A 27,129-nucleotide genomic window follows, 5' to 3' on the forward strand; every position below is an offset into this window, starting at 1 on the left:
GCGATGGCTTGAGCTGGGAATAATTGTCAATGTAATTCTTTCGCTGTGGGTACGGCTGCATCGTGACTGATACTAGTTTGGGGACGACCAACTTTGGATTTGGTGGTTTTATTGAGGGGGAAAAGCTTTGGTTTCTTCTTCCTGATTAAACTACCGTTTTAAGGAAACATGGTTTACAAAGGCTACCATTTCAGTTTGCGTTACATTCAGGCATTATCTTCTTTAGAGTCAAATCTCCCAATTTTCTTTTCTTCTGTATTTATCTATGACTTTCACAACATACTACGGTACATTTCAAGCTACAGGGAGTTTCATAAACACACTCAAATAACAAAAATATCCTTCATTTAATTATAAAAATATTTTTCCCTCTAATTGCCTCCTCTCTCTTTCATTCTTATGGTTCTCTCCAACAATTGCTGTTTTTTTCTTGTGATTCGATTGTCGCTGTATTTTTCCTTTTTTTAGGTGGTCTGAGAGGAAGGGGGAAGTTGGTGACGGTGACCATTTTTTTTTTGAGGTGGTCTGAGAGGAAGGGGGCAGTTGCAGTTGTTGAAGGTGACTATGGAGAGAGAGAGAGAGAGAGAGAGAGAGAGAGAGAGAGAGGCGGTCAAAGAAAAAGAAAGGAATTTTATTATTGGATGAGGGATATTTTCGGCCATTTAAGCTATGTATGTGAAACTTCCCGGAAATGTACCTGCAGCGTTATTCTTGTGGCGTTATTCCTGTAGCGTTATTCTTGAATTTGAATTGAAGAAGAGGGCTTCTATATTCTATTTCTCCGTTCCAAGGTGCGGTGCTCACGCAAAGAGGGAACCCAAACCCAGCGCCTCAAACGGAGACGAAGGCTTCGTTGAACGACAAACCAGTCGACTTAACTCGCACTCGCACATCTCTCTCTCTCTCTCTCTCTCTCTCTCTCTCTATTGCTACCGTTTTCATTTTTTGGTAACGAAACACAACCGCCTTCGATTCAATCTCTTTCTCTGAAGAAGGAGAAGATGAGGAATTCGTTTCGGAAGCTGCGGAGCTTTGCGCTTCAGAGGCACGGAGACACCAAGGATCGAAAAGACCGTCGTTTCGGGCAATTGATGCCCCAAATGGACGAGCTCGCGCGTGCTTCCCAGGTATTTGATCTACATTCACAACTTTGTTTGGCCTGGAAAATGCAGGAACAAAAACGAAACTGAGATTTGTCTTCACCGTATATTTTCCCATTATTTAATCCGTTTGTCGAGTAAAAAGTATGCAGATTTCTGGTAGATTGCGAAATTATGATCTCTCCAGTTGATTGTCTGTCCTTTCTTCCTTCTTTTTACGCATTGAGGTGGGAATCAACGTGCCATTTGCATTTTGGAATGGTGTGTTTATAATGATCTCTTATAAACCGTTTGTTCTGTTGGTATATTTGCTTGAGTTCCTGTATTGAAAGTCAAAATTCAGAAGTATGGACCCTGCGGAAGAGCAACGTTGAGAGGGGACTCCCATGAGTCGATCAAACGTGGTGGCTGGACCCCAATATAAGAAAGGGCACATACGAGGACGTAACGAGAAGCTGGAAAATATCCATACCCGAGCTAACACGATAAGAGGGCTTATCATGGCCCAACAATAGATCCTTTGCTCGATTGAAGCCATGTTGGTAAATGAAGAGCTTAAACATTCACATTTCAAGTAGGAGTTTGGATAAACTAGCGGGAAACTTTATACTCTGAGCAATGAGTTAATATAGCATCAAGCTAATGGGGATGGGGCTAGTGACAGACTCTAGGCAATGGATTTGACTCTACCATAAATAGAGCAATCAAGGAGTGATTGCTTATCCTTGGGATTTTTAGTCCTGGACTTCAAGTGTTTGATTAGCATGTCTACACTACAGGATATCTTGTATTTAATCCTATCCTCTATTTGGTTAATGCAAGGATAGACATAGGATAATGCAAAAATGACCAAAATACCCCTGGTACAAAATTTTAAAATTTTCTTAAATTTTTAAATTCTTTTTGAAGGCAGCTTACAAAGTAATTCTGATAGCCAACAACTTGAATCTAAAGGTTGAGTTTAAATATGGAAAAATAAAACAATACAAGATTTGCATCTAAACAGAATGAAGCAATGTAATCATGATTTCACTTACATCATATGAAGCATCCATGATAATTGTTCAAAACCCATAATACATAGACGCTACTTGTCTGCCACAAAAGTTAACATCCATGCTAATTGTCCACAATACACTTGAAATTAGTCCAGAAAATAAGGAAATAAGCAAGAGCATTAAAGATCTTCTTGCAATAGCATCCTAACCATAGTTCCTCTATATTCAGTCAGAAGGTGGAAGAAAAGGTCCATGTTCATTGTATCGCTACAAAGAATCTTGGCAGCCCTTAACTTATCTTCAGTAGATACATCAACTATCTCACCAATTGCTGCGTACACCTCTTTCCTTGCCTTTGCCACATTAAAGTCATACCCAATCCTTCGTGTAAGCTCAGCCATCCTGCTCTCTGTTATATCTGTGAATAATTTCAGCGATTCGAACAATTGTCTTTGCTCCCTATTTCCTCTTGCCATCGGACAGATTTTGGCTAACTGTTGTCGACATTTCTACTTCATGTTGGGTCAAGAACATGCAGTTGAGGTCTGAATCCACCTCCTTCTGTTTCCCTTTGTCACCAGCAACAGGCATTTCCATCTGCTTCTCTATCAATTTTCAGGCACATCAGCTATGGCCTCAGCATTCTCTCCAGTTTCCCTATTCTTTCCAAATATCTCACACCAGTCATCATGGAATGGCCACTGTTTGAACCTCATTCCTTGGGTCCTAGGTTCAGTCTGTAAATAAAAACAAAGTATTTTGGCCACCAAACACAACTTATATCGTATCCTGGTACCAAGGGCAATATCGTCATGGGCCCCAAGAGCAATATCGTCACATGCATACATGCATCTTATAGAAGCTCGGGCTGGAGGAGATAATTCCAAAGAATGATTGTTATCTCCAACTTTGTATCTCTACTTGCTGTTATCCTCATTTTTTAGCCCTCAATCTTGCTCCATCGCCCCCCCCCCCCCCCCCCCCCCCTTCAATCTGTTTGAAGTTTTCATCCTTATACAAGACAACAACCTTCAACGAGGATTCCTGTGGTAGCATTGTGGTTTTATGATATGCCAAACATGTTTATGTTTATCTGTCAAGTGTAAAATCTGTTTCCAGAATGGTGTCCAGGGCCTGGTGGCAACTTAGCAATTACTATGGAGCAGGTGCTGGGGCCCAGACTTCATCACTTGCTTGGGAAAGAAAGTGTTTAGGTGCACAATTTTGACATTACATACAACATATAGAAAAGATAGTAAGTACTGCTCAGTTTCTGTGCCTGCAGCTCAGACATATCAGTAGTTGAACTGTGCTTTCAGAAGATCAAACTGCCGGTGTTCTTCCAGCTTGTATCATGAGAACTACATGTGGCATCTTTTTTTTTTCTTCTTTTCTATTTTCATGAAAGAATAGAAGAGAAAGAATGTGAGAGCCCCCAACCGGATATCCTGTTAGCATAGGAAACCGGAAGGAAGTCCCACGAGAGAATAATAGGAAAGCATAATGTCTACCATGCACATTCATGGGCCAACAACCTAGCACAATGAAAACATGATATATACATAGCCAAAGAGATGTGGAGGTGTCAACATCATAACGTAACCTTAAACATAACACAAAGACATATATAACCATAGTACTAAGGGGTAATAGACACCCTTCAAACGTGCAAAAGCTGCAAGACTACCCCAAGACTTGAGGGCTGGGACCGCCCTCTACACCCTACTACCTAAAAACTCAGATATTGCCACCCTCTCCCCCAATCTTAGTCTTCCCTTTATTTGAAATGATGTAAAGTAAGGGTGAGTCACAAGATTCAGTAAGCATAAAGAACAAAAGGGTAATAAAGCTAAGAGAATAACCCAAACCATCCGCACAACACATGCACATTCATATACACATCCATACCATGAACCTCAAACCATGCAATAACCGCATAAATAAACATGCACATAATGGTCCTTGGACAAGGCACACTGACACCCAAGCCCCTAAATCCAAACTTGCTTGCTGCCATGAACTGGCAAGCAAATTAACATGAGCTGCTGCTCCAAAATCCGCACCATGTGCTTAAGGTCCTCATACCAACATACTGAGCCAAAGCACCCACAACAATAAACCAAGTCAAAGCTCCCATACTAATATATCGAGTCGAAGCTCCCTCGGGACGATCCTCCCTTCACCCAAGCCTGTGGATGTACATCTCGCAGATAAATTCGCCGCTTGCTCTGGAACCATGAAATACAACATGTAAGAAATGCAATAATGTAGTAAGCATAAACGTGATACCATAGCCCCTATAAGCTGGGCATCAGGCCATACTTCGCCTACGTAGTAATACACACGCAATGCAATACTCGTGCACTGCCACACCCTAGTCATTCTAACATGCCCATGCCCAAGCATCCATAGCATGTGACCCCCTAATGATGCAAACCTGAGCCCCAACTTCACATCAACATAATTTAAGGCAGTAAAATCACAAGCAGGGCGGGGTCAATCAGTAGCTTCAGGACAATATTCAATAGTTTGTGTCTTTGGGGCAAAACGGTCGATAGCTTGCTTGAGCTGGTCGACAGTTTCAATGCAATTTGTCGACAACTTGCTCAATCGGTTGACAGTTTTGAGGCAATCTGTTGATAGCTGCTGCCTGCGACCACCTCCCCCTTTTACACCCTACAAACATACACCAAATATACTTAAATGCCACAAAATATTCGGACTCCGATATTGGGTTGTTACAAATTCTCCCCCCCTAAACTAATTTGGTCCTCCAAATTCATACCTGGCCACTCGAACAATTGAGAGTAGTTGCGCTTTAATCCCTCTTCCAGCTCCTATGTAGCCTCATCTGGTCCTTGGCGTTGCCATTGAACCTTCATGTAGGGAATAGATCGATTCTGAAGTACTTTCTCTGTTATACCTAGGGTCATTGGATTTGTTTTCTTGGACAGAAATTATGCCATACTCAATCGCACACACTCACGGACTTGAACTTAAGAACAGAAATAATGGTTTTAACAGAAGAAATCAATATAATAAAAAACAGAACATACTGAAAACAAACAAGAAACAAGAAACAAAATCACAAACCACAAACATCCACAAAAACACCGAGATTATCCTGGTTCAGATTGCCTTTTTGGACAACCCTACATCCAGTCTTGAACCTCCTCGAGCAGCCATCTTTATTCAAAAGAATGATCAGTTACACAGTTGAATTCTCTCCCTTCTATTCCCGAGTACATCAAGCCTTCGCTTCTTTGCCCCAAGATTACAAAGCTATCAAACTCTAGCCTTTCTTTCTAGCGATTAGTACTTTTACAAACAGAAAACTGAGAACACTACCTCACTCGCTACCTCTTGCCCTCTATTTATAATAGTGGGCGGATATCCCAATGAAGATTATTAAATATTTACAGTTTAACCCCCCTAACTATCACTAATTACAACATGGGATATAAGTTTCTATTTAATGCTTCATTGGCCTTCAAAAAAACACTGTTTTCACTGATATTCTTATCCTATACTCTAGACAACTTTTAACAATTCTCCACCATTGTTTTGAGTATACTTCAACCTTCATCCATTAAGGCCTTGACTGATGCTGCGTGTAGCGAGAGTGTGAAGAAAACACACCAAAATAAACCCTTGAAAGAACAAACTTCAATGGCCAAAGCTTGGCTTTCAAGAAGACGCAAAAACAAGACTGTTTTGCTAAGAAAACCCAAATAGGTTACTTAAATTTGTATTGAGAAAAACTTAATTACAACCCCTAACTTCTAGGTATATTTATAATGTTTGGCTAATCCAAATCCATATAATATTTGTAAATAAAATTCAACTAGAATCCTAATAAAAATAAATCCTAAGTAAAAGTCAACTAGAATCCTAATAGAAATAAATCCTAAATAAAATTCAACTAGAATCCTAATATAAATAAATCGTAATCAAACATGAAGTAGAATCCTAAAACATATGATATATTAAAATACTGTTTGCTACTGTTTTAGTGCTACTATTTCGACGCTACTGTTCCGCTTTGGTCGGGTTGGCCTTGGGCTGGGTCTTGATTGGTGATCGCATCATTCACCTCCACTTGAGAAAAAAATTCGACCTCGAATTTTGATCCGAGTAAGATAAACCCACATCCGACAAGTACAAAGAGAGATTAACCTCATTGAATGTTTGGAAATACTCATATGATTAGACAAATCCACAACATAAGGATTATTATTAATCTTCTTTGTAATCTTGTAAGGACCATACTTTTTTGGCTTGAGCTTGTTCTGTTGTCTTGCTAGAATCCGTTCCTTCTTCAAGAATATCATGACTTCATCTCCAACCTCAAATACCTTATACTTCCTATGCTTGTTAGTTGCTGCCTTATACTTCTTATTCGCTTCGTGCAACTTTTGCTTGACATCTTCCTGAATTGCTTGAACGTGCTCGGCTAAGTCACTAGCTACAACACTGAAACTTGATACCTTTGGCAATTTTACCAAATCCAATGCATGATTAGAAACTTTCATGTATATGATGGAAAATGGTGATCTTCCTGTTGAGTTATGCACAGCGTTGTTGTAGGCAAATTTCGCTTGAGCTATGACTAAGTCCCATTGTCTTGGCTTGTCTTTGCACATACTGCGAATCAGATTTTCCAAGGTACGATTCGTTACCTTTGTCTGTCCATCAGTTTAGGGATGCGCTGTGCTACTGAAATTCAAAGATGAATCGAACATCCTCCAAAGGTAATCCAGAAGTGACTCAAGAACCTTATATCATGATCCGAAGTAATAGTTTTAGGGACTCCATGTAGTCGAACAATCTCCTTGAAAAATAGTTTGGTTGTAGCTACTGCATCTGCCGTCTTCTTGCATGGAAGAAAGTACGCCATCTTAGAAAACCTGTCAACCACTACAAAAACAGAATCCATACCTCGTTGGGTTTGCGGTAGACTCAACGCGAAGTCCGTAGACAAATCTTCCCAAATAGACAATGGCATATAGAGACCAGCGCTAGAAGATTGCCCCTTAGCTATTTGACATACATAACACTTGGCCACAATAATAGAAACATCTCTCATTGCTCTTGGCCAATTATACCTTCCCATAATAGCTTCCAAATTCATCTAAAGATTTTTCTTGCCTGGAGAAGCATTCTTTTGCAACTGTTTCGAATAGAGGCTTATTCCATGACTACCAGCAGTCTTTCCATCACTTAGAATATTGATGCTTGAATCCTCCTTTAGTCCAAACGCTTGATCAGCTATGGTAGTAGCTATTATATCATTCTTAGTTTCGTAATCTAATTTAAGATTAGTACCGAAGGTAGTTGTACTACCCGAGTTAACTAACCAGGGAGATCCAACACCCCTATCCACAAAGAGACCCCTATGACCATCTTGCTTTTGTAATCACAAAGGTGAATATGTTCCTATTGCCTTTGATTCAATTATACCAGAGCCTGAATAAACTGTAGAAGGATCTTGTACTATGGCCTCCATCTCCTTTACAGTTGCAAGCCAATTAGAAGAAACACCACCATCCTTGGGTTGCGAAGCAATGCTTGAGCCATCAGGATCGGAAAATACCCTAGTATGAGTCAACAATCTTGGAGTTTCTGTCATGTTAGCAGCATAAACCAAACCTGAGTTGCAAACGTTGAGGTTGCTGGGACAACATAATGTTTATGATCAAGCTCCAAACTCACCGAAAAACCATTCTTTAGTTTATACTCATTGTTTCCTCGATGGTTGTGTTGCTGCACCTTCCTCCTAACCCCTCTACCACTAGGGTTGGCTATCATACAGCCAAAATCATCCTCATCGTCGCTATAATCAATCATTGGTCTTCTAGGATTAATGAGGATAGGATTAATGGTTGGTCTTCCCAGTTTAACGTAGCCGGCTTGATTCACGCCATTAGTCCGTTTTCGATTATCCTTAACTTGTTGTAAAATGCCCAATTGGTTACGGATTCGCTCCAATAGCTGTTGCATTGTACGAGTTATTTCCCTTTGTTCTTCGATTGTTCTCCAAACCACGGGCAGCCCTCGATCACCGTCACGAGACTGGTTGCTATCGTTACCTTCAAGATTGGCTATCTGATTGGTTGATGAACCGTTCTGATACCACCTGACGCAGCGTGTAGCGCGAGTGTGAAGAAAACACACCAAAATAAACCCTTGAAAGAACAAACTTCAATGGCCGAAGCTAGGCTTTTAAGAAGACGCAAAAACAAGATTGTTTTGCTAAGAAAACCCAAATAGGTTACTTAAATTTGTATTGAGAAAAACTTGATTACAACCTCTTACTTCTAGGTATATTTATAGTGTTTGACTAATCCAAATGCATCTAATTTTTGTAAATAAAATTCAACTAGTTCAAATCCATCTAATATTTGTAAATAAAGTCAACTAGAATCCTAATAAAAATAAATTCTAAGTAAAAGTCAACTAGAATCATAATATAAATAAATCCTAAATAAAATTCAACTAGAATCCTAATATAAATAAATCGTAATCAAACATGAAATAGAATCCTAAATCAAGTAAAAATAAGAAGTAGAATCCTAAATCAAGTAGAGTCCTAAAACGTATGATATATTAAAATACTGTTTGCTACTATTTCAGTGCTACTATTTCGACGCTACTGTTCCGGTTTAGCCGAGTCGGCCTTGGGCCAGGTCTTGATTGGTGACCGCATCATTGACCTTCCAATGGATGAACTTGACCTGCTCTCATAGGTTCTTCCTATTGCACCTGATCACTCAAACACAAAACAAACATTAATAATATCAAGTCAAAGCTATAGATTTCACAAATTGATCACCTTGGGACAATACTTCCAACTGCATATCCTACACATGCAACTCTAATTAGGATTTATCCTCCTTCTCAAGGGGCTTTCCTAATGAATATATTCCTAACATCAATATAATTGGTCTCTCCATGGGGGGACTGAATCTAAGCCAAGTGGATTGCCCATTGGCTATTTCAACTCCTCCTACCTAGACTTTTCTTTAGGGTTCTTGCTACATACAAAATGCAATATATATATATATACCCTAAATTCATAACTATTCTCTAGGCACACTCCACCATAAACCAAATCCATTCTCAATGTTATTCCTTAATCTCAAAGGTTCCATCCTTTTACACAGCATCACAACACAGTGAACCACACTCGGATTGGCCTTTCTACTGCTAGATTTTATTCCTAGCTCCCCAAAACCGGCCTACCACTGTTCTTCCTCTAATGTTTGTTTCAAACTTAAAGGCTGCTCAAATTTTCTTTTAACTACCTACCAGTCTTCCAAGATATGCTTAAGATTAGGGTAACCTAGGCTGCCTTAAGCTGTCCAAACCCTATTTCAATCTCTATGCCTTAGTATTTCCCAGCTTATCCTTCCTCCCACACTCTCAAACACTGATCTAAACACTCAACTACACCTTGAGAAGTTCTATTTGGAGAAAATACCGATGAAGCTGCCTCTCAATATACTAGGCATACCACTGGAATACTCACAGCCTCCTTATGCACTCAATTTTAACCCTTTTGGACTCTTCCAATCTTATATCTTACCTAAGGAATTACTACCATACCTAAAGAGGCCTTCTAAGCAATCAATCCTTGCTTACCTTTCCCTTTAGCCTCTTATCCCTTGGCTACATTATAAGATCACTTTTCCCTTAGTTTCCACATGGATAATTAGCTGTTCGTGATACCTATTTGATCTAAATTAAGCCTTCATGTGCTGTTTTAACCAATGGCCATTTTGTCTAGCCTTTTTCCTAGACTTTTCCCCATTTCCGGCACCTGTTCCTTAATTCTCAAATAGACACTTCACAGCACTCCACCCCTTTAACCAAAGGGATCTTCCACCTAAGTCCAAGATTCTCCCCAAATTTGCATGGCTCCATGCCATTCATTTGGACAAGAGTGCATCACCTCTTCTTATACAAGAGGTTCCATTTTCCAGCCTGTTCCTTAGCACCCAACACTCAAAACCAGTGCATAAGTATCTTAAACCCAACATTCCATATCTCACTGATACTTTCTTGTGGTTCTATCTATTCCTCACCTAGGCAACACTCTAAACCTTCTCTTGCTCATTATTAGCTTGATGATTCTATTTCCCTTTCCTTGCTTAGTCTGGACTTTGATCAACTATGGCTACACCATACAAGATAACACTTGCACACACCATTTCCCCTTATTGTTCACAAGGACCCTCACTGCAAGAGCCAAAGCTATCTTAAACACTAGCTTCCTCTTTCATGATCCTAGGGCTTAACCTAGGATCAGTTTGGGAATCGGAAGAATCCGATTCAGCTAAAGCCAAGAACATAAGGAAATTAAGTAGGAAATTGGAAGAATGAGGGAGAGATTAGAAGAAGTGTTAGGGGGATTAGAAGAATAGAAAAGAGGGAGATGAAGATCAAGAAAGGGGAGAGAATTTGGAAGAGGAGAAAAACAGATTTCAATTCATTAATTTCTCGGATAAGGAAACAAACCATTATAGCAACCTTTTATAGGCATATTTGCCTTCTAACAGCCTAGCACATGCTCTCATGTGCTTTTAACCACTTGCTAAAATATCCCTAACAAACTATTTTATCCTATTACAATAATACCCTTTTACTGCTCATAGGGTCATGACAATTCCCCCCTCCTTAAGAGAGTTCTTGTCCCCAAGAACTTGCCACGAGTAGCCGTTGCTCTTCATCCAATTCCAACCTTCTCTATGCGGATCATCCTCCTTTCTTTCTTTCTACTTCTAGGTCTCTTCTTCATTCTTCGGTTTTCAAGATTAATTCCAAGTATAAATTGGCCCAGAATTTCATTAGGGAAAACTTCCTTACTCTCCACTACAAGTGAGGAGAGCAGATCTACGACCATAGTTGCTGTTTTTGTACCCCCATTCAACCCACAGCCATGCTCTGCTGCAAAAATATCAACAATAGCCTCGAAATGCAGCAATGGGGACTTATAGACTTGCCTTGAATGCTCATACCAAGGCTGTTTGTGAGCATTAACATTAAGAGCTACTACAATCTCAATTCCAGCTAACGATTTCTCAATGATTGACACTTGGCCAAGTGTCTCAGCACTAGTAAGAGTGCTTGAGAGGTTGTCAATTGATTGAGTGCCTTCCTCCAATTCCTTTTCCTCACTTTTTTCTTCCTCCTCCCCTTCTTCCTCTTCCCCTTCTTCCTTAAAGTTGGACTGCTCTTGTTACAGAATCCTAGAAACATCACCATTGAAAACTTCTTTTCCCTTTTGTTGGCTGCAATTCCCCTCTATTTGGACTTCTTTTTTAGCAATATCAGATGATCTCTCTGCATTGGCTACCCTATCAATCTGTTCATTACAAGTTCCCTTTGAATGATGTAATCCATCACCAATATCCTCTCTGATGCTGCCAACATCCTTCTTGATATTGCTGCCTAATTCAAAATACCCAAGCACATACTCGGAAGTCAATGATGAATCAGTTTCCCATCTTCTTGTCTTCTCCTTCGGCTTCTCCATTTTAAGAAACTCCTCTTTGTTAAAACTTCCATGATAGTCATCAAAGTATTCGACAGGAAAACTGTAATGATACTCCTTAGATAGTATCATTGCAAACTCTTGCAACTTTTCACGTATCATTTGGCCAAATTCTTTGCTCTCTTTATGTATTACACTTTTTGTTTCCTTGTCAACTTAGCTGATCCCTTTTTCCTGTTCCTTGTTGCTGCCAACTGAAAATGCAGCCTTCTTTGGTTGCTATGGAGGCTCCATTCCAGCTGCAAGTGAAGCATTCTGCTTCATGTATGGTCTGCCTCCCCTAGCTTCACTAGTAGGATACCCCACTGAAAATGCAACACTGGTTCGCTGCAATTTTGGCTGCTCTCTTGCTTGAGAATTAGCCACTGAAAATGCAGCATCATTCGTCTGCAATTGAGACCACATCTCCTTTTGTTATCTGCTTCACAGCAAGCACCTAGGATAAATGATTGCCCCTCAACCCTTAACGGTCTTCAATTTCTCAGCAAGATGAGCCACCTGCCTTCCAATTCAATGCTTATGTCAGCATTCACCAAAGAAACTGCTGCAAACTCACCTATGTCGGCGTCAATTTAGCAAAATAATCAGACCCAGATCCTCTTCTTTCTCTCTAATTTTCCTTGTTTTATTCTTTGAATCTCATCAAGTTAAGGGAAACAACTTGCTTAGCAACTTGAATCTACCTTTGTCACCGTCATAAATCAGCTGGCGTGGCTTCAATGGATCTGCTTCAATTCACTCTTCTTGCCCAATCACCGATAGTCTTCACAATTTGCCAGGAATCGTCGGTGCCATTCCTTATCGCCTCAGTCACCTCAGCTTCAATAACTCACCGAATTTTTCTCGCCTGAAACACCGACAATCACCGGGCCCGTAGGAATTAGATGGGCTGAATTGCCTTGGCTTTAGTAGCTTCGATCAGAATTGTTGCTCGATCAATCGAAGCCCAATTCCTCCTTGCACTGGTTGCCACCCAATCACCGTCCAAAGGCTCCCAGTCCAATTGCGCTCGCCTCTAGTATTTTCGAAATCTGGTAGCAACTACAATGGGTTCAAGAAGTCGCCCAGATTTGCTTCTCACCGTCTGGGTTGGACTTGCAAGTTTCAATCAATTGGAATCAAATCCACAGCCAATGATTGACTGCTCTGATACCATTTGTCATGATCCTAGGGCTTAACCTAGGATTAGTTTGGGAATCGGAAGAATCCAATTCAGCTAAAGCCAAGAACAGAAGGAAATTAAGGAGGAAATTGGAAGAATGAGGGAGAGATTAGAAGAAGTGTTAGGGGGATTAGAAGAACAGAAAAGAGGGAGATGAAGATCAAGAAAGGGGAGAGAATTTTGAAGAAAAGAAAAACAGATTTTAATTCATTAATTTCTTGGATAAGGAAACAAAGCATTATAGCAACCTTTTATAGGCATATTTGCCTTCTAACAGCCTAGCACATGCTCCCATGTGCTTCTAATCACTTGCTAAAATATCCCTAACAAACTATTTTATCCTATTACAATAATACCCTTTTATTGCTCATAGGGTCATGACATCCTCCCTCTCATATTCCAGCCCAAGCTTACACAATGAATATGACCAAAAATTTTTTAGATTTCCCTATTGCTATACCCTAGTTCATAGGCTAGTTTTGGACATTCCCAAAGGATTCTCCTTGCTGTTTTTCTTTACACAGCATTCCTGATTCCATCCCTTTCCCTTAGCATAAGCTAATTTTATGTCCTATTGGTAAAGTTTTCACTACATAGGTAAGAACCCTAGCTTTAGAAGACCTAGGCATACCTATTCCACAATTCTACTCCACCTATCCTTTCATACCAGAAGCAATTTCCAGCAAGCTTATTTTTAATTCCAGCATGCTCATATACGCTTGGGAATTTCTTAGGGACACACCATCTCCACTAGGTTCATTTCACCTAGCTCCACCATGAGACAAGGCCTAGATAGGTTCCCCCTAGATCCTGGAAACTGATCTCTAATAGGCTTTTGACATAAACAAGGTCTGTTTTAGAGACTTTTACATTTGGAAACCTCACCAAACTACATGGTTCCTATTCCCTTATACCTGCAAAATTTTCCTCCCCCTTAATATCCCTAGCCTTGGATACCCTTCTTAGTCCTTTTCATAAGCTATCCTTTAGTGGCTGCAACTTATCCACATATAAATGCAAGCATGCACCACATAACCTCCATTCTTGAGGGTTGCTTCCATCTCTATAAGAGATCCTTGTGCAACTTCTTAGGATTCCAATTCTCTTCTATAGGAGAAATCCTTTACTATCTAATTCTTCCCAAGGACATTAGGCTTTCTTTTAAATCAGGGACATAATTTTATAGCTTATAATATTCTGGAACAGCTCCACCATGCATCCTATTATCATATCTCCAATTCCCTTGACCTTAATTCTTAAGAGTTGCCTAGTAATACCATTTTCTTATGAGGAGTACACCCTAAACCTAGAACCTATTCTTCTTTTCCAGCATTTCTAGAAATATTATAGGGCATTCGCACTTTCATAACCAGATCCACTCATGGTACTTAGAACATTCTGGTTTGGTTCTTTCTTGAGATTCTTTATTTCTATTTGGGCAATAAAAGTATTTTATTTTTATTTTAATGTGGCCCTCTTCATGACAATGAAACATTTTATTTTTCTCCTTCCATTCCTAGATTTTGATCTAAATCTTCCCTTTTGCTTAGGATAATTACTATCCGATCTAAATCCAACCGAGAATGCATCACTTACCGTGTTCTTGTCTTCTATCTTTAGCTGCAATTCCTTAGAATTTAAAGCCCCTACTACATTTCAAGATGTCAACAAAAGTCTCATATGATTTTGGCAATGAGTGCAATAAGACCAATGCCTTATCCTCATCATCATACTTAATGTCAATGTTCTCAAGATCTAAACACAGCTTATTGAAGCTGTCAATGTGATCTTGCAGCTTTTGACTCTCACCCATCTTGAAGGAAAATAACTTAGTCTTTAAGTATAACCTGGTAGAAAGAGTCTTGGTCATGTAAAAGGGTTTCTAGCTTATTCCAAAGGTCCTCCGCAGTTGTCATCTTTGACACCTCCCGTAAAACTGTCTCCTAGGCTTAGAATTAAGGTATTAAATGCTTTCTTGTTGATTTCTTTTCTCTGTTTAGACATTTCTCTTTTTTGTTCTTCTGTAAGAGATTCTGATGGTTTTTCCTCACTGTCTAAGGCCTCTTCCAGCCCTAAATTTCCTAGTAAAGCTCTCATCTTCATCTTCCAAAGGCTAAAATCATTCTAGCCATCAAACTTCTCTATGTCATGCCTAGTTGTAGACATTGTTTGACACTATTCTATGATCGAGAATCAAAACAGAAGAAATCTTGATGAATCTTGATACTAAGAACAAGCTCTGATACCAATTTGTTATACCTAGGGTCACTGGATTTGTTTTCTTGGACATAAATTATGCCACACTCAATCGCACACACTCACGGACTTGAACTTAAGAACAAAAATAATGGTTTCAACAAAAGAAATCAATATAATCAAACACAGAACATAATGAAAACAAACAAGAAACAAAAACAGAAACCACAAACATCCACAAGAACATTGAGATTATCCTAGTTTAGATTGCCTTTTTGGACAACCCTACATCCAGTCTTGAACCTCCTCGAGCAGCCTTCTTTATTCAAAAAAATGATCAGTTACACAAGTTACACAGTTGAATTCTCTCCCTTTTATTCCCAAGTACATCAAGCTTTTACCCCAAGATTACAAAGCTATCAAACTCTAGCCTTTCTCTCTAGCGATCAGTACTCTTATAAATAGAAAACTGAGAACTCTACCTCACTCGCTACCCCTTGCCCTCTATTTATAATAGTGGGCGGATATCCCAATGAAGATTATTAAATATTTATAGTTTAACCCCCCTAACTATCACTAATTATAACATGGGATATAAAGTTCTATTTAATGCTTCATTGGCCTTCAAAAAAATACTGCTTTCATTGATCTTCTTATCCTTTACTCTAGACAACTTTTAACATTCTCCTTGCAGTTCAAAATATAAACAGACATTTCATCGTAAGTCGCATCCTCTTTAATGTCCAAGAGTCGGTAGTCAATGATGTGCTGTGGGTCTAGCATATACTTCCGAAGCATAGAGACGTGAAAAATGTCATGCACACCAGCTAGCCAATTGATAAGCTAGCGATCCAACTTGCTTTAATATCTTGAACAGTCCCACATAATGAGGACTAAGCTTCCCTGTAGCTCTGAATCTCCGCACTCCATGAGAGGGCACCACTCTCAGAAAAACATGATCCCCAATAGCAAACTTCAAATCCCGTCGCCATTTGTCCGCATAGCTTTTTTGCCTGTCTTGAGCTGCTTTCATTCTGGCCTTGATTAGCCAAATATTTTTCGTCGTTTGCTCAATGATCTTCGATCCTAGCATTGCACTATCTCCTATTTCAGTCCAACAGATAGGAAATTTGCAGGGTTTGCCATACAATGCCTCGTACGGTGCCATCCCAATACTTGAATGGTAACTATTGTTGTATGCAAACTCCACTAAAGCCAAATGGTCTTCCCAGCTACCATTGAAATCCAAAACACATGCTCACAGCATATCCTCCAGGGTTTGTATGGTCCACTCCGATTGCCCATCTGTCTGCAGGTGAAATGCTGTACTGAATGTTAACCGAGTCCCAAGGCACTTTGCAACGCCTCCCAAAACTGGGAAGTAAATCTAGGATCACGATCAGATATTATATTGATGGGAACCCCATGGAGTCTCACGATCTCCCCAATATATAATTAAGCCAAACGATGCATAGGGAACATCTTCTTAATAGGTAGGAAATGTGCCGACTTAGTCAGTTTGTCGATAATCACCCATATAGCATCATGTCCTTTACTCAAACGTGGCAATCCTGAAACAAATCCATGACAATATTGTCCCATTTCCACTTTGGAATAAATAATGGTTGTAGTAATCCTGCGGGTATCTGGTGCTCAGCTTTCACCTGCTGGCACACTAGGCATCGTGATACAAACTCTGTCGCACTCCTTTTCATACCGTCCCACCAAAAGTGGCAACGTATGTTCTGATACATCTTCGTAGCTCCTAGGTGTTATGGTATAACGTGTCTAGTGGGCTTCTAATAGAATCTCTTGCCTCAGTGCCTCATCATCCGGCACGCAAGTTTGCCCACAATATAGCAACAAACTGTCATCTCTTTGGCTATAATCCATAGGACCGTATCTCACCATATTTGCTAAAATCTGCTCCAACCTCTCATCAATTTGTTATCTGTCAGCTCCCCGAAGCGGACAATGGTTTCCGATCAAACAGTAAATGAGGAAGCAGCAAGAATTGCACAGAAAGAAAGAGAGAGAGAGAGAGAGAGAGAGAGAGAGAGAGAGAGAGAATTGGAATCCAAGATTCTCTGATATTTTCGTACAGAACCGTAGGAAAGGATTCAGCCTATATATAGCTGGATACCTTATCCTTCAGTGGGCTGTAACCACCCACATGCATGAGAATGTACATTCTACTAATGCAGCAATTGATTTAGTACCACTCTCATAGCTAACTAATATCAAATGCTTCCTTTCTACCCCTAACTATAGATAATTGCACTGCTACCCCTTTACAACAGGTTTATTACATGACAATACCCCGATCATCAAAATTTTCTCGTCCTCAAGAAATACTAAGGAGGCTTGCAGCTCGGGGAAATTGATTAAGTAGATCTGGGAGGTGTTCCCAAGTATTGTTATCTATGTGTAGGCCCGACCAGTTGACCAATACTTGAGGAATGGGGGCTCCATGCTTGTAGATCACTCTTTTATCCAGAATTGCTCGAGGTTCTTTTGGCTACTCCACATTCGGTATAAAATTAGGCAGTGTAGGACTGACCTGTTGCTGGGCCATTGATTTCTTTAAGAGCGAAACATGAAATACCAGGTGGATGTTGGAATTTTCTGGAAGCTGTAGTTTGTAAGCCACACTGCCCACCCTAGCAATTATTAAGAATGGCCTATAGTACTTGGGTTGCAGCTTTGAGATAGGTCTTGAGGAGAGGGACTTCAGGTGTCTTGGGTGTAATTTCAAATAGACTCTTTCCCCTTCTTGGAACTGCCTGTCACTTCTCCTTCTATCCGCAAATTGTTTCATTTGGTTTCTTGAATTGGCCAGCTCGGTCTTAATCAGTTGTAGAGCTTGCTACCTTTGCTGGAGGTAGGTATCTAGGGCCGCCACTGAGGATGTCTCTACCACCCCCGGAAGTAGTGGTGGTTTGTAGCCGTAAAGTGCTTCAAAAGGGGACCTTTTGATGGCACTATGGTGGCATGAATTGTACCACCACTTAGCAGTGGCCAGCCACTTATGCCATGATTTTGGTTGCAAAAAACATAGACACCTCAAGTACATTTCTAGGCTTTGGTTTACTCTCTCTGTTTGCCCATTAGATTCTGGGTGATAGGCTGTTGACATGTTCAACTTGACTCTTAATAGGTGCATTAACTCCTTCCAAAACAGGCTAGTGAAGATCTTATCCCTATCTGATATTATGGCCTTAGGGACTCCATGCAATGCTACTATCTAATCTATGAAGATTTTAGCAATTTCCTTGGTAGTTTATGGATGAGACAGCCCTGCAGAGTGGCTATACTTGGTGAATCTGTCGACTATTACCATGATAGAGTCCTTACCTTCTGACCTTGGAAGTCCCTCAATGAAGTTCATGGAGATGCTCTCCCAAGGTCCCCCTGGAATATTCAATGGCTGTAATAGACTCGGGTAGGCCACATTCTCTGTTTTGCACCTCTTGCACATGTCACACCCCATTACAAATTCCATAATGTCCTTCTTTAATCCCGGCCACTGAAAGAGTTGCCTCATCTTGTGATAAGTGTTGACAATACCCGAATGTCCTCCCATGGGTGAATTATGTAGAGCTGCAATCACTTTGTTTTTGAGTCGCATGTCATTTCCCAAAACCATTCTTCCTTGATACCTGATGATACCGTTCACCAATGTATACCCTGTTCTAGCCATGGGGTTGATCACCAACTGCTGCAGCAGCTCTTTAGTTGTTTCATCTGCTTCATAACTTGCACTCACTTCTTAGCATTAATCTGGGATCACCACAGTTATAGCCGCCATTTGACCTTCTTCAAAACACCTCGACAAGGCATCAGCTGCCTTGTTTTCCTTCCCTTTTCTATATTGGATAGAATAGTCTAACCCCATTAGTTTCGTCATCCCTTTTTGCTGCAAATGAGTATTTAACCGTTGTTGCAATAAAAATTTCAAACTCTTATGGTCTGTCTTGATCACAAATGTGCCTCCTTCCAAATAGTGGCGCCATTTGTCTACTGCCATTAACACAGCCATCAATTCTTTTTCATACATACTTAATCCCAAGTGCTTAGGTGCCAACGCTTGGCTCAAGAAGGCTAGGGGTCTGCCCTCTTGAACCAATACAACTCCTATTCCACTAGCACACGCATCAATTTCCAGCATGAAGGGTTTGCTGAAATCTGGCAACTCCAACGTGGGAACCTTGCTGACAGCTTGCTTAAGATCAGCAAATGCTTTTTCTGCCTCTGAACTCCAATGAAACCCATCCTTCTTCAATAAATCTGTCAGGGGTCGACTGATGACCCCATAGTTTTTAACAAATCGGCGGTAGTAGCCCGTCAGCCCCAGAAATCCCCTCAGTCCTCTTATATTGGTGGGTCGCGGCCAGCCTATCATGGCTGCCACTTTATTGGGATCAGTGCTCACTCCAGTTTTAGATATGATGTGGCCCAAGTATTCCACTTGTTTTTGAGCAAAGGCACATTTTGACTCCTTAATATACAATTGATTGAACCTAAGGACCTTAAAGGTGGCTTTTAAGTGGTAGATATGCTGATCAAAGGAGGGGCTGTAGATTAGAATATCATTGAAGAACACCAAAATGAATTTGCGGAGGTAGGGTTCAAAGATTCGATTCATCAAGGATTGGAAAGTAGCCGGGGCGTTAGTCAAACCGAAAGGCATTGCAAGAAATTCATAATGCCCTTGGTGGGTTTTGAAGGCTATTTTGTGAATATCTTCGGGTTTCATCCGAATCTGATGATAACCCGAGCTAAGATCTAATTTGGTGAAAACAGTGGCATACTTAAGTTCATCAAGTAAATCTTCTACTATGGGTATGGGAAATTTGTCTTTGATGGTTATGGAATTTAGTTGTCGATAATCAACACAAAATCTCCATGTTCCATCATTCTTTTTGACCAGCAAAACATGTGAGGCGAAAGGACTGTTGCTGGGTTTGATGAGAGATTTACTTAACATATCCTTGATGAGTAGCTCAATTTCAGATTTATGTTTAGGGGAGTATCGGTAAGATCTGAGGTTCACAGGTTCGGCTTGATGTTTCAAGTTAATAGAATGATCAAAAACTCTTTTGGGTGGAAGGGAATGGGGTTCAGCAAAAAGGTCCTTATACTCAATCAAAAGTAGATTAAGGGAGTCCAGTTCTTGTACCTTTCGCTGGCTGGATGTCTTGCTGTTGACCACCACACATACCTCTCCTTCTTGATTAAGACCTTCCTCCGAAATTTCCACTGTATGGAGGGAGAAGAGTTGAGCCACCTTTGGAATTCTGCCCCTGAACATCCTTCTCAGCCGTTTACCTGAGATGATTTTACACACCCCCATTTCCACATTGCCCGTCAGGACCTTTTTGCTGCCATCCTTTTCGAAAGTCACCTCCATCTTATTGAAATCGAAGCTGATTGGGCTTATTCCCTTCATCTAATCCACCCCCAGCACTACATCACAACCTCCCAACTTGAGTAGCCTAAGATCTGTTGAAAATCTTTCTCCATTCATCTCCCAGCAGAAACCCTTACAAGACGATTGGCTCACCACCTTGTTGCCATTGGCAATCGTTACTGATAGGGGATTGGACAGGCTTACCTCACACCCCAGTCTTCTTGCCACAGCTTCATCCAAGAAGCTGTGGGTACTCCCACTATCTATGAGGACCATGATCGGTTGATTGTTCACTCTTCCTTCCACCTTGATAACCTTGCTATTGTTCACCCCCTTCAAAGCATGCAGAGAGATTTCCCCTTGGTCCTCTTTCTCATTTTCCGAAAGTTCTTCTCCTTCTTCAGTTTCCTCGTCTTCCCCTTCCAACAGCAACAACTGCCTCTTACACTTGTGTCCCACGAAATACCTATCCCCACATTTGTAGCATAAGCCCGCCACCCTCCTTTGTTCCATCAGTTTACCTCCCAGGGATTGTACTGGATTGGGGTTAGGTAGGGCCAGTACACCTCTACCGTTGGACTCCCCTTCTTTGGGTGTCAATCTATTCGCTTGCCATCCTCCTGTTATCACCCCTCTCATTTGATTCTTATGTTTTTTTATCATTGCTTCAACGATCATTTCTTGCAGCCTTGCACCTTCCACTGCTTGCTTCACCGTCTGGGGTTGTAACATCTTTACCATAGGCCACACCTCTTCCCCTAAACCGCAGATAAAACTTGAGACATAGTATTCCTCAGTTAACTGAGGGTTGTGCACCATCATCATCGATCTCAACTCCTCGAATTTCTGTTGATAGGCCTAGACCGTTCCTTCTTGCTTGAGCTTATTAAACTCTTCGATTACATCCCTCATGCTCTTATCTCCAAAACCTCACACATAGGTCCTCTACAAACACACTCCAAGGGCTTCCCTCCTTAACCGCGAGCCATGCTTGATACCAAGCATCTCCCATGTCATTCAAGTAAGCAGCAGCCAAGGTGATCTTCTGTTGTTCCGGAATTTGATATAGGGAGAAGACTCGTTCACACCTTCGTGTCCACCACCTCGGATTCTCCCCTTCGAACACTGGAATCTCGAGCTTCGGCATGGGGTAATTCGGGTTGTGCCGATTAACCGGTGCTCCCTGCCTCCTTTCTCTTACATTCTCCCCTACCGTGTTTGTCTCGAACTCAAAATCTGATGTTCCTATCGGTCGCGGTTCTACCCCCACTCCGGGAAAAATAGGCTCCATTCTTTCCCTCGGAGGAAACTCGGGTGAGAGCCTTATGGGTTGTTGATTGGTGAACATGCGCGCAATGAACTGTATTTGCTCCATCAACTGTTCCCGCAACACGTTGCTCTGCTCGCGACTTTCCACCCTCCAGCGTTCCATCGCTTGGTCGATTCGGGAATCCACTCTAACTCCAATAGAGGTTTCTAGCATTCCCATCCGATTTTGCATCTCTATTATGGTCGCCGTCATTTGCTAAAGCTGAGACTCCATTTGTTTCATCCTCGTTTCGTCGGCCATAATTAAAATTTCTTGTGAGTACCGTTGTCACCCAAGAGCTGCTTTGATACCAAGATTGTCAGCTCCCCGAAGCGGACAATGGTTTCCGATCAAATAGTAAATGAGGAAGCAACAAGAATTGCATAGAAAGAAAGAAAGAGAGAAAGGGAGAGAGCGAGAGAGAAAGAGAGAAAGAGAATTGGAATCCAAGATTCTCTGATATTTTCATACATAACTATAGGAAAGGATTCAGCCTATATATAGCTGGATACCTTATCCTTTAGTGGGCTGTAACTACCCACATGCATGAGAATGTACATGCTGCTAATGCAGCAACTGATTTAGTACCACTCTCATAGCTAGCTAATATCAAATGCTTCCTTTCTACCCTAACTATAGATAATTGCACTGCTACCCCCTTACAACAGGTTTATTACATGACATTATCATTCTCGTATCCAGTCTATTAGGTCTGATTGAACACTCATGCAAGCACAATGTAGCACAGGTCCTTCTGGTGTTGCTGAGATAGCTCACTCACTCATTTGCTCCAAGAGCAACTACTCCTGCACCATCCATCATCATCGCAACTGCTGCCCACGACAACTCAACGCATTGGCTACAATGTTAGCTTTTCTTGGATGGTATAAAATCTCACAATTGTAACTCCAGGTCATGGGTAGGGTAATTCTTCTCGTGCTTCTTCAACTGCCTAGATGTATAAGCACGTGCTCGTCTTATATTAGCACGCATCCCAATCTCGAATAAGAAGTGTCACTATAAATTGTGAACTGCTCACCACTCTTAGGTATGGCCAATATAGGAGTCATAGTCAACTATTGCTTCAACTCCTGGAAGCAACTCTCACAGGAATCATCCCAATCAAAACTCACTCATTTCCTTGTCAGCTTGGTCATAGGTGAGGCTAAATGAGCAAATCCCTCTATAAATCGTTGATAATAACTAGCAAGTAAATCAAGATATCATCGATAAAAACAATTACAAAGTGTTGGCGATGGCAGGTTCCTGAGAGTCCTATCAAAGGGAGGCTTTTATCTCTATCTTCTCTTAGTATTTATCTATATGTATTATCAGTTTCTTATTTTCTATTTTATTGTTTTTTTGTAATCTTATCTCTTCCTACAAATTAGAAGAGATATTAGGGATAATATTGAAGTAGAAGTCTTTAGGGTCCAAGAGTGTATGTCTATAAGAAAGCCCTTGTATCAGTTTTATAAATGAAGAATTAGATTGATTTCTTCTACATGGTATCAGAGCCTCGTTAATAGGCTGATACAGTAAACCCTAGTGCCTTCATTGCACAGTTTCGTTCTTCCAAAGTGCCTTCATTGCACTGTTCAAGTCGGAACCCCTCTGTTCGGCCATCATCTTGCAGCACCACCACCACCATTAAGTTTGCCATCTCCAGATTGGCCAACCCCAGAAAAATCACCGACAACCGGAACCCCACGCGCCGACTGATGCTCTGCCGTTCAAGCTCGCTCCGACCCCACGCACCAGCGCGTGAAGGCGCGTCCGTCGGTCGTTCGCTTCCAGCTCCTCCAAATTTATCCTCTGACATCTTTTAAGCCCATCCCTGGTGTCGAAATCCTTTTTGTTCGTGCCTTCTAGTCGTGTTCGTGTTCCTTCGTGTTCGTATCTTTGTGTTCAACTGTCTGTTTCCCTCGTCCATCATGTCAGACACTTTAACAACAAATCTAACTCCAACAGTCACCACCAGAGACATCCTTCCATTGGATCAGCCCCTTGTTGCTAGAGAGTTACCAGGCATTCATCCATCCTATCGGTTAGATGGTAGGAACTTCCTCCAATGGTCTCAGGTAGTCAAAACACTTCTTAAAGGGCGACGAAAAGGCAGCCACCTATCAGCAAACCCTCCAGCAGCTAACGATCCTAGCTTCAATACATGGGATGTAGAAGATTCCCGCATCATGTCCTAGTTGTGGAGTTCGATGCAGTCGGAGATCAGCAAGAACTTCATGTTCCTTAATACTGCCCGTGAAGTTTGGGAAACCGTCCAGCAAACCTTCTCCAAGGTTAGAGATGTATCAGTGATTTTTGAGGTAAAAACAAAGATCAACTCTCTAAACAAGGGCCGCTAACAGTGACCGAATACTACAACCAAATGAGGGGCTTATGGCTGGAACTCGATCAGTATCAAGCAATTCAAATGGTGTGCAAAACAGATGCTGCTGCCCTTCATCAGATTGTGGAGAGAGAACGAATTGTAAAGTTCCTAGTAGGCTTGAATCAAGAGTTTGATCAAGTTCGGGTACAAGTCCTAGGTAAGGACAAACTTCCTACCCTAAATGAGGTTTTTGCCATTGTTCGAAGTGAGGAGAATAGAAGAAGTGCAATGCTTACTGATTATAGTCCTGAAGGATCAGCCCTCTTTATCAAAAACAAAGAGGGAGATGGGATGAGGTTTGGGAGATCAGTCACCCAAACAAGGAATACAAGTTGAGAAGGACAATGGTGTACTCATTGCAAGAAGCCCCGGCATATTAGGGAAACTTGTATTAAATTACATGGAAAGGAGGCTATGTTGAAGAAGATTGGAGGATTCAAAATTATGAGATCTCAAAGTTATCTCTCAAGCAAGGATCCGGAAGAAAAGGGTGAAAAAGAAGAGCCAACAGAGGCTGATCTAAAGCTGTTAAATGCTGAAGAACTCAGCAAACTAAAAGCTTTCCTAAGAACCTTCCAAGATGGAGCTTCATGCTCCACTGATCAACAAGGTATATCTCTAACCAATTGTTCTTTTTCAGCTTCGAAAATTGATAGCGATAACATGTGGGTCCTTGATTCGGGAGCCACAGATCACATGGCACCTAATTCCAATTTTTTTGAGACCTATGAGCCCCTTGCCACTGCCAAACAAATCACCATTGCAAATGGTGTATCAGTCCCTATTACCAGAACAGGTACCATTCCCATCAGCCCTTCTTTAACCCTCAGTCATGCTCTCTATGTCCCAAATTTGACTACCAATTTGATTTCTATTCATCAATTAACCAAAGATCTAAACTGCTATGTTGTTTTTTCTTCTCATTTGTGCAAGTTTTAGGCCAAGGACACAGGGAAGATGATTGATGTGGCTAAAGAGTATAATGGGTTGTACATTTTGCAAGGGGAGAATCCTAACACAAAAAGAGGAAGGCTTGGGATGGCATATTCCACTGAAACCTCCACTGATTTCTCCTCAATTTGGCTCCACCATCTTAGATTAAGCCATCCTCCTTTCATTTTATTAAAGAACATGTTCCCTAGTTTGTTTAGAAACCTAGAGCCTAGTGATTTTCAATGTGATGTGTGTGTCATGGCAAAGCACCATCGAGTGACTTACCCTATTAGCAATAAATTATCTTCTAAACCATTCTTCTTAGTCCATTCGGATGTTTAGGGACCATCTAAAATTTCAAACTGTTCGGGAGCTAGGTGGTTCATTACCTTCATTAATGATTGCACTAGAATGTGTTGGGTGTACCTTTTAAAAGACAAATCTGCCATTGGGTCCACTTTACAACATTTTTGCAAAATGATTCTTACTCAATTTGGCACATCTATTCAACAATTCTGGACTGATAATGCAAAGGATTATTTTAACAATTTCTTGCATCTATTTTTCCAAAAAGAAGGCATTATTCATGAATCATTTTGTGTGGACACTCCCCAACAAAATGGAGTGGCCGAGAGAAGAATGAGACACCTTCTCAATGTCACCCGCACTCTTCTTCACCATCATGAAGTTCCAAAACAGTTTTGGGGGGAGGCTGTGCTAACAGCAACTTATGTGATAAATAGAGTGCCATCTAGGGTCCTAAACCATCAAAGTCCTCTCCAGAAATTAGCCTCCTCCTATCCTGATTTTTCTTTGCATTCTCAACTGCCACTTAAAGTCTTCGAGTGTGTGTGTTTTGTTCACATTTCTAAAAACCACCGGGACAAGTTTGGTCCAAGGGCTCATAGGTGTGTCTTCCTAGGCTGTTCTCCTACTCAAAAGGGCTACAAATGCTACTGTCCTACCCTAAGAAAGTTCTATGTGTCTAAGGATGTTACATTCCATGAAAATGAGTCATACTTTGCCCCTCTTCAAGCCAGCAGTCAGGGGGAGCCTAATTTCAGCAAAAATCCAGCCTCTGAAACTTCTGTTCTCTTGGAAGAAACCCGCCCTTTGGACCTTCACTGCCCTTCCATCATGAACCAGCCTCTATTCCCAATGTCTAGCAGTGCCCATCAACCAGCCCGTGTCATTTCCCAGCCATCTCCAATTCGGTACAAGGGTTCTCCATTTGTTTACAAAAGACGACAACACATCTCTACTCAGCAGCCTATCCAATCATCAGTCTCTTGTCCAACCCTGGAACCTACATCAGTGAAGATGATGCTCCAGCAAAGTGCAGTCCATGCCCCAAACCTACTGACCTTGATCTCCCTATTGCTCTCCGGAAGGGAATTAGATCCTGTACTCAACATCCCATGTCCAATTATTTATCCTATCATCGCCTATCATCTAGCCACCAAGGATTTCTCTCTTCATTGGATGCTATTGTTATCCCAACATCAGTAGAAGAAGCTCTAAAGAACCCTAAGTGGAAAGAAGCTATGCTAGAGGAGATGTGGGCACTTAACAAAAATCATACTTGGGATCTCGTGGCCAAACCCAAAGGTGTTAAGCTGGTTGGCTGCCGGTGGATATTTAATGTGAAATTCAAAGCTGATGGTACTCTTGATCGGTACAAGGCAAGGTTGGTTGCCAAGGGCTACACCCAATCCTATGGCATTGATTACCTTGAAACCTTTGCCCCGGTCGCAAAGATGACTTCTGTTCGGGTTCTTATTTCATTGGCAGCAATACATGGGTGGCAACTCCAGCAATTTGATGTGAAAAATGCATTCTTGCATGGGGATTTAGAGGAGGAGATATTTATGGAATTATCTCCTGGTTTTCCCCAGGAAGGGGGAGGAAGAGTATGTAGACTTAAAAAGGCTCTCTATGGGCTTAAGCAATCTCCACGTGCTTGGTTTGACCAGTTTTCTAAAGCTATGCTATCTATGGGATATCATCAAAACAGGGGGGATCATACTCTCTTTATCAAGCATCATGGTGATCTGATGACAGTTTTACTTGTATATGTGG

The 27,129-nt window shown here is 41.1% G+C and overlaps 1 protein-coding gene across 4 annotated transcripts in view; it reads left to right on the forward strand.

Annotated features, from left to right (window-relative positions):
* Window positions 1-413: 413 nt before the first annotated feature.
* Window positions 414-27,129, forward strand: part of LOC127809119 (uncharacterized protein At2g33490-like) — an 80,427-nt gene continuing 53,711 nt past the window's right edge. The window contains exon 1 of one of the 4 annotated variants that reach the window (XM_052347812.1): window positions 414-1,127. In XM_052347812.1, the coding sequence (XP_052203772.1) occupies window positions 1,002-1,127 (126 nt within the window). In that variant the 5' untranslated portion in view covers window positions 414-1,001. The remainder of the gene's footprint in view (window positions 1,128-27,129) is intronic. The other 3 variants (XR_008025076.1, XM_052347811.1, XM_052347814.1) reach the window with 3 other exon arrangements.

This window comes from Diospyros lotus, chromosome 9 (assembly GCF_014633365.1).
Source record: "Diospyros lotus cultivar Yz01 chromosome 9, ASM1463336v1, whole genome shotgun sequence".
NCBI lineage: Eukaryota > Viridiplantae > Streptophyta > Magnoliopsida > Ericales > Ebenaceae > Diospyros > Diospyros lotus.